Source organism: Odontesthes bonariensis, chromosome 2 (assembly GCF_027942865.1).
Source record: "Odontesthes bonariensis isolate fOdoBon6 chromosome 2, fOdoBon6.hap1, whole genome shotgun sequence".
Classification (NCBI taxonomy): Eukaryota; Metazoa; Chordata; class Actinopteri; order Atheriniformes; family Atherinopsidae; genus Odontesthes; species Odontesthes bonariensis.
This window is the reverse complement of record NC_134507.1, coordinates 10064742-10073613: the sequence shown is the minus strand read 5'-3', so window position 1 is coordinate 10073613 and position 8872 is coordinate 10064742. Positions and strand designations below refer to the sequence as shown.

General features: G+C 40.5%; 1 protein-coding gene across 1 annotated transcript; it reads left to right on the top strand.

The window, feature by feature from the left end:
• Positions 1–3272: 3272 nt before the first annotated feature.
• LOC142399283 (opsin-5-like) lies at positions 3273–8236 on the top strand. Its single transcript, XM_075483871.1, has 6 exons — positions 3273–3411; positions 4039–4244; positions 6166–6265; positions 7184–7288; positions 7376–7599; positions 7778–8236. The coding sequence occupies exons 1-6, from the start codon at positions 3273–3275 to the stop codon at positions 8234–8236; spliced, it is 1233 nt and encodes a 410-aa protein (XP_075339986.1).
• Positions 8237–8872: the final 636 nt, after the last annotated feature.

Sequence of the window (8872 nt, the reverse complement as noted above, 5' to 3'; positions counted from 1 at the left end):
AGCAAGCTAAGCTGAGCCTCAAAGTTGTTTTGATGTAGTGGAAAGAGAAAAACAGTCTGGTCATTGTGCCTGTAGTAAAGTCACTCCATGAACTGAGGTCTGCCTTTGCTTCGAGAGAGCTGCAGCATGAGTCTTTGTCTACCTAACGGACAAATAGTTATATCTGTTTTACATCCAAATGAAATCAGACATTTGACAGTGGCTGTATAAACTTTGCGTGTTTTGCAATAGCATCAAAAGTTATCCTCTGGCAACTAAAGATGAATACTTCTCTTCTGTTTTCTGATATTCAGCACGACATAAAGAATTTGTTTAACATTTTTTTAACATGATCTCATCTGAACTGTGTATCTTTGTAGAACTCACTTGCTTAGAAGCACTGTCACACGTCAACTAGCTATTTCAGTAGCAATATCCTTTATAAAATTCTGACACACCTCCTTTGTTACTCATCCCCTCTGCTGGAGCTCTGGATTATGTTTGTTAAAATCTTTAAGTAGTTGTGACTACTAAAATGTATAGCTTCAAATATCATGCAGACTGACTTCCCAAATGACAGACAGGCCATTTAACTCAATACTGTGTGGACCCTTCATACAAGCAGTCCCTGTGTCTCTCGATTAGTGACAGAGAGAGAAAAGTGTGTGGACCTTTTTTTTCTTTTTTTGCAAATCCTGCAATGGTATTTTGACTTGGTCTATGTCCTCTGTGAAGAGAGACTTTGTTACCCTCAGACAGACTTGTAGACTTTAACGCACACTTTCACAATAGTATGTCTGTGATTTTCCATTTGGAAAATTGTGAGTTTTACCCTCACGTCCCAGGCTTTACTTGAGTAATCATCATGAGCCTAATGATACAGTGGCACACTGTGACTGTGCTGTGATTGCCCAGCTACACATGTGCACTTGCACACGTGCCAAAGCATGCAAGCAGGAGTTAGGCTTATCTTGACCTGTTAACAGTTGAGCCACTGCTTTGTGCTTAACTCTGTAAGCCTTATATGTAAATATGTTTAAGTGGGCAGTTTTTCGAAAACAGAGCACAAATGTTTGCACACCTGTAGAATATCCTGCCTTCACACACTTGTCTCATGTCAGCTGTTAACAGATGTTTTGTTGTACTTCGCACCTGTATGCAGGGTTTTCCTTAGCCTTTGACCTCTTCACTTAGCAGTAGTGTAATCTCAGTAGCAGCTGTCCTTGACATTGACGGCATGGCGTGCACCACTTGCTTGTTGCCATACATTCTAATCTCCTCACTTTCACTGTGAGAGGTTGCCAATCTTAGCTGCTTTAGGTGCTGCACCGTATTACCAAGCCCTGTCAGGTGTGAGGTTGCCGCACGATGCCTCCCCGATCATTATCACATTATCTGCTTTAACCAGAGTCTATACCACAGCAGCTTCACAACACCTCTGCGTTGCTGTGGGCTGCCTTCTTGGTAATAACTGAGGCTAAAGCTGTATCATGTGGCGTCTTTTGGTTGGAGGCGTGAGTGAGCAAAGACTGGGTTCAGTGTTTGCTGCTGGATGGGTCACAGTTTGGGTCAGAGTTTCACTCTCTGCACAGCTCTGTCTGTCCTTCTCTCCTGACTCAAAGAAAGGATTTGATGAGGGGGACTCGGAAGCAGCAAGGCATCTGGCAGTACACGCAGCACGCTTGCCTCCACATCCTGAGGGCCAGCAGAGCTGCTCTGGGGCAGCCAGAGGAGAAAAACAAGGTGCACACTGTGAGCTAAATGCATGCTATGGGCGGTGGTTCAGGTTACCCCTTGGGTAGGTGCGCCGCCACAGAGAACCTAACTGTAAAGAGTGGAGGAGGGGAGATGTGGTGCAATTGTAACTTTTAAAACATTTTAATCAATAACACTGGACCAGAATCTGTTTGTAAAAACCCCCAACAAGCCACAAAGGGATTGTTTCACATTGTATTACAATAAGTCATATTGTTAGACACACCCTTGAAGTGCCAGATGCTCTAACACTGACATCAGAACACACTGAATTTGGCAAAGCGCCCATTATTATTAATCTGCTTATATGATTATATCTTATATGATATGTCAAAATGCAGTCACAGTTTTAGGACTAACCTGATCACCTCTATGCCCTTTTTATAAATGGAAGTGTTTTGTGAAAGTAAAACCTGTCTGGAAAATTCATAGAAACTTTTGAAGGGGTTCTGCTTCAAATAAAAAGAGTTTTTCAATTGTCACAATGTAAATTGTTGCCAGACCACATACTGTACAACATGTTCAACATGAACACTATCAGCTGCGTGACAGGCTGTTGGAAATGCCTTCATATTACTCTGCCTAGTAAAACTAGGGCTGTGCAATCTTGAATCGTGCCTTTTTTCTTTGCTGCACTTGCAACACAATAAAACGCCATACTTTGATATAAGGACTCTCATCCAAATGACGTCAGTCTGGACTCGGGACGTTTTTAAGCCCCCAGTAAAACATATGGATAATATATGGATAAAAACTTGTTAAGATAAAAAGATATGTTCACTGAAACAGGATAGAGTAACAAGTTTACAGAGAAATAGCATTATCTAGAATTGTTTTTGACATCACAGATAGTATAAGCTTACAGATGATGTCATAGAAGTATGAAAGACCATAAAAGATTATCATCATTTACACCTTCATACTGATTTCTGCTCTATTCTGGTGGACAGCAATAAAGTAATGATGAACATGTCTTTAAATAAAGAAGAGGAGTGACTTTAGGAGTGACTGATGTCACTGGAACTTTCTGATATGCTCAATATGTAACAAAATATTAGTAACACACTGAAAGTTGGACATGTCCTTGGTGGATAACTTGACAGACCACAGCAACAAAATTAGTCATCAACAAGTAACAGAAAATTTGGAGTAAGTGCTCTGGGATTTCATCCATTTTCAGCACTGTTGTGTGTTTGCAATCTGCTGAAGACCCGAGATTAGTCTTAAGACTCTGCCTGATTCAGACTAAATGAAACCCTTCATAATCAATGGACAAGCTGACAGAACATTTCCTTATTGGGTAGGATGTCTACCCAAAATCTCTATCTTCTTAGTTGTTAAGAAATAGATAGGATTACACCTGCAGTCATTTGAACAGTGAACAGTCAGGTATTAGTGACTGTGTCTAAGCTGGATTTAGAATGAATTGACCAGTCATCCCCGTACTGGTTTAAGACTGCAGTGTCTCCAGAAAGCAGAAGAGAGCAGAGCTGTTGTGGAGGACAGGAAGAATTAATGTGGAAGCATCAATTCAAGCCATGGAAATAACGCTGAAGGCTTTTCCTCTGAGGGTGGTGAATATTCCATGGAGGAATAATAACCTCAGCACTCTGCATACAGACCCTCCCCTGTCTGAACAAGGTGAAACCATCATTGGAATCTACCTGTTAGTGCTGGGTAAGTCAGCCATCATACAGACTAGTTTCCTGCAGTACTAAAAAGAGCTGTGGCTAAATATTCACAGGGAATACCTATTTTGCTGTTTTGTTTGGCATTTGAGAACTATTACAAATTAATTAAACATCTCTAGTGAGTTTCACACTCATTCAGCTTTTTATAAGTCAGCACTGCAAAAAAAAAACTCCTTCATACAGATCATTTCAATTCCTATACTGAAATATTAGAATGAAGATGTCACACATTTACTCTGTTCTCCTTTACTCTGCCACATAATGCTGACTCTACAGTGATGTTGTGTTACTATGCTACACCATCTGACAATCATCTGACAGTTTCTGCACTTATTTACACTAAATATATTCCAAATTTGACCAATTATAAAATCCCAAAGATTTTTCGCTGCCCTTTCTGTATACTGCACTGTAAGTAAATCTATAGCACATACAAAGATGTAGCATGGTGGACATTGTGACATTCCAACCTATTCTATGATGAATTAGTAATTTAGTCCACAATTGATCCTTTACTATACCACACAATACCAAAGTCTACTAACCTAAATATACAGGGAATAATGTACACTACCTAACTCTTGCTAAACACACTGTCGGTTTCTCTCTGCAGGATGGCTGTCGTGGTTTGGAAACAGTTTAGTGATATTTGTCCTGTACAGGCAGCGGGCCTTACTTCAACCAACCGATTTCTTCACTTTGAACCTTGCCATCTCTGATGCCAGCATTTCAGTGTTTGGCTACTCCAGAGGAATCCTGGAAATATTCAATATCTTAAAGGATGATAAGTATTTGATCACCTGGATCTGGACCTGTCAGGTAAAATTCACACCAAGACCACATTTAATTTGAAAGAGTTCAATATAAACTATTCTCCACACTGTAGCATTTTTCCACCGAATAGGGATACAAAATGCAGTATTATTCAATTTTAGTTTGAAATTGTGTTGAGGTGTTGTGCACAGTTGTAAAAACCGCATGTGTATGTATTTTCTCTCTTTGGGCAGTCTCATTTAATGAAGTACTTTAAAAGAAACTATAGACGTCGTACAATGAAGTGAGTATGTGTGTCACTGAGTATGTGCAAGGGATTATTCTAGTAACCATGTGGGCTGGAGGTTAAATCTGTAATAAGATTACAATGGTGGAGGCCTTTAAATGGGTGAAACTCAGTATGTCAAGAACCAAATGAACTCTGAACAACTCAGAGCTCCCAGGTGGAAATCTATTGTGCATTTTAATCATGTTCTCTTATGTTGCTGTATTTGGGCTATTAGTTTGTAGATACTCTATTATGATTGAATTAAAAAGGTTAGTTTTTGGGTAACAGTTCTGAAAAGCTCTATTCGTTTTGATGTTTGTCTCCTCTCACAGCCTCAGCTGGATATTAAATAGCTGTCATACTTTAGCTTGGAATTCATCCAGGGTGTTTTTCTTGCTCAAGGCTAGCTTTGGAAGCAAATGTGATATCTGTGAAGGAATGAGTAAACTCTCTTAGAAATCATACAAAAACAAGTTGCTGTAACCAAATACATTTTCAATCAGAGAAGCTGAAACTCCAGAGTCTGAGTGGACCTTCAGTCACTTTGTGCTGCTATTAGGCCGAACCACAGCCGCTGGTATGATCTCATCTTTTGCGCATTCAATCACAGGTGAAGGAGACATATTGGAAAAAAAGTTAGTTGCTTTATACTTTACCTTCCCCTGAGAGTTTGGCTGAGACAGGTAACATCAGAGATAAATAAGGGGAGCAACTAAGAGGTGAAAGGAAGCGAGGAGGAGAGAAACAGAAAGGTGAAGAAGACATGCGTGTGAAAAACAGATTACTGCATGGAGCATGATGGGACATGAAGAGTTTCAAGCTAGGTCTGATCCTTCTGTTTTTCTCCCCAGGACATGAGTCAGTGGGACTGAGCCTAATGAAACCTTACATGGTGTACTAAAACCCTCTGAGTTGACATAATTCATTTACTGATGCTTGTCCTGTCAACCAAAATGCATCCTCATGCCATCTTTTGCACCAAAACAGAGATGTAGCTGAAACACTACACAGTAAGATGAGTTGGGATGATGAAATCACAACATTTTAGGATGCCAACCTGTTGATTTATCTGGGTCTAAGTTCTTATATCAACAGAAATTTTACAAAAATCAGCGCTGAATCAAAATCTTACTTGTATTAATGCTGGTAAGTCTTGTAACCTTGTAAATGTGAGTGTAAAAAAAGTGATGACCGACAGTAATAGGATTAGGACTAAGGAAGATCAAGAATGTCATCAGTAAGGGACCTTAAATGAGCTATGTCACCTGGAAGTGGCTCTGCAGGGTGCAGGGTGTCGCACAGTTGGAGCCAGACTGAAACATAGTAACATAATTCCCCTTAAGAGAGGCTGGATTTAAAAGATAATCAGTCTCAAACAATGGCCAGCCAAAAAAGATTTGTTCGCAACTGGATTCAGCCGTCATTTAAGTGTTTTCCTGAATACATCAAGATAAAATCTATTGGAAGTTCACATTTTAATTTCCTATTGCTGATCCTGTAAGTTTGATAACCTGCAGCCAGGGAAATGTTAGTCAAAAGGCAAGAGGAGCTCCTCAACTGTATGATCTCTATTTGATGAAATTCAAAGTGAAAGAAACTCAGCAGATTCATGTATTGAGGCCTCAGCGATTACTCTAAAGAAATTTCAAAGATACAATTTGATCTATCACCCATCACCTCCCTCTGTCTCTCTTCCAGGTAGACGGCTTCCTCACCTTGCTTTTCGGCCTTGTTAGCATCAACACCTTGACAGTTATCAGCGTCACCAGATACATCAAGGGATGCCACCCACAAAAAGGTCAGAACTAACCTCCCAAACTGAAGTGAGGAAACACAAAGAAAGCTTCATACCAGCGTGGCTGCCTCCCTCACATTCCAGCAGGTCTTATCTGACAGAAAAGTGTGTTTTTCAGCTAATGAAACCTAAATACTGACTTCAGCTGTGGAAATAACCACCACTTGTCTCCAGCAGCTCCATTTTCATTTCTCTAGCATGTTATTAAGTCAATTTGAGGTGACATTTTCTTTTTTTGGTGCTGTAACTGATGCTGAAGAATGTCTTAATTACATGGAAATTAGGTTGAGCAACTGCCTCTGATTTTACGGTGTTTGCGGTTGTTCATAAAACAGAGTCTTTATAAACCTGTGTGTTTTTTTTTTTTACATTAGTGGTTGAACCATGAAAATTAGCGGTGAGTGTGGGATATATCCAACTTTATTAAGTGCCAGAGCACAGCAGCTGCAAACAAATGATATGGAGCTAGATAAAGAAAGTTAAGCAATACAAAGGGCTATCAAAGGAGAGTTAGACCAGCTAGATGGGTTGGTAGTCAGTTGCCAATAGCAACAGAGGCACTGTATCTTGGCAATCCTTGGTCATTGTAACTCACTTGGAAGTGTAGCATTGAATATTGACATAAGACATTTGAGCACTGCTTAGAAACAGAACTGCTTTTTTTTCTTCCCCTGAATACAAAACTATGTGTACTTTGTCAACAGAGGTCCTTTTCAGTCTCAGATGTTTGCAAAGGCTGTTAATATAAGAAAAGACCTCATTGTTCGACAAATGGCAGAAAATATTGACATTCATAGCAAGACAAGAATCTCATTTAAAGCCTCTCAGTTTTTCTGTTCTGTGTTTGCCAAAGTCCTAACATTTAACAATCCCACTATCAGTTCCATAACTGTCGCTTTTCTTTGCCGTGTGTTTTTGTAGCTCACTGCATCAGCATCAACACAATCGCCATATCACTGATCCTCATTTGGACTGGAGCATTGTTTTGGTCTGTTGCTCCACTGCTGGGATGGGGCAGCTACACAGGTCATTTCTATTCAGCAGTACGAACAGAATATCATAATATTTCACAAATATCAACACTGAGTGACTTTTTTATGTCACATTTCTTAGATCGAGGTTATGGCACCTGTGAAGTGGACTGGTCCAAAGCCAACTACTCCACAATTTACAAGTCGTACATCATCTCCATCCTCATCTTTTGCTTTTTCATCCCTGTGATGATCATGCTGTTCTCCTACATCTCTATTATCAACACAGTGAAAGGCACAAATGCCATGTCAGCTGATGGCTTCCTCTCTGCTCGCCAAAGGAAGGTGGAGAGAGATGCCACACGGGTAGGCCAAAATTAAATAATCAAGTTTCTTTCTGAGCTCTTTTGTATATCTGAAACATTTTTCTGCATAAGTAAAATGAGACTTGTTGAGGCTCTACTTAACACTTCCCTCAATGAGCAATAAACCTCCGAGCACATTCCTCCAGTCCTGACAATTGTTTCCTCATGTCCCTCTCTAGATTTCCATTGTAATCTGCACTGCTTTTATCATGGCCTGGTCGCCATATGCAGTGTTGTCTATGTGGTCAGCCTGGGGCTTCCATATGCCCGGCACAACCAGCATCATCACTCGTCTCTTTGCCAAGTCTGCCAGTTTCTACAACCCAATAATATACTTCGGTATGAGCTCCAAATTCCGCAAGGACATCTCTGTCTTACTGCCTTGCACAAGAGAGAACAGGGAAGTGGTGCGTCTGCAACACTTTAAAAATCTCAAACCTAAGGCCGAGACCCCGCCCCCATCTGCATCGCTTCCTGTCCAAAAGCTGGAGGAGAAACACGAAGCCGGAAAGCTGAAGCTGTCCAATCCTGACAGCGACTCAGGGGTCAATAGCTCTCCTCAGACTCCTCCAGAGATCTTCCACATTGATATGCCATCGCACATTGAAAAATCGGAGTACTGGTGTGACAGACTCTGAGGACTGTTTCCATTTCACTTGAACCAATACTTGAAGTACAAGGGGAGATTAGGAGTATTTTTGTATTTTTTGGTCTTACCCATGTTCATAAACTGTATCTGTAACCTGTCTTAATAAATTATTTTCTGAAGCTCAATCAGGCTTTCCCATCAATTTCCTTTCAGATAAAAACGTTTTAGAATATTATTCAATCCAAACTGGTAACTGCAACATAAAACAGTGTTGAGCAATGATCTGTTTGAATCCTCTCAGAAGGTATCCAGTTCATGAAAAGTACAGGCAGTAAAGCAGCGAGACAAGAGATGAGGGAACATCTGGAAACACTGAACTGTCCTTGACTCAGTTGGAGCATGCGATGGTACTGTATTCTGTCATTTCCTCCCTGTTGCCTCTGATGGTTCTCATGACATCAGATCTCACATACACACGCAGATTACATTCTGTCAATTAGCTGTCTACACAATTATGCCATTTCACATCTCCTATCATTTAAGCATCCCAGTGTCAGGTAACTAAAAGCCGACTGGACCAAAGGTTTTCTTTACATGAAGCTGAGCGGCTCTATTTTTACAGAAAACCCAGCAGGAAACCTCCAGACAATTGGTTCAGCAAGTTAAAGCTTTCGTCTGCTGACAA

Excerpts from the sequence above, each read along its gene's own strand:
- LOC142399283 (XM_075483871.1), top strand. The coding sequence starts at position 3,273 with ATGGAAATAACGCTGAAGGCTTTTCCTCTGAGGGTGGTGAATATTCCA. Across the intron at positions 4,245-6,165 it reads CCTGGATCTGGACCTGTCAG|GTAGACGGCTTCCTCACCTT; the intron begins GTAAAATTCACA and ends TCTCTCTTCCAG. Across the intron at positions 7,289-7,375 it reads GGGATGGGGCAGCTACACAG|ATCGAGGTTATGGCACCTGT; the intron begins GTCATTTCTATT and ends CACATTTCTTAG.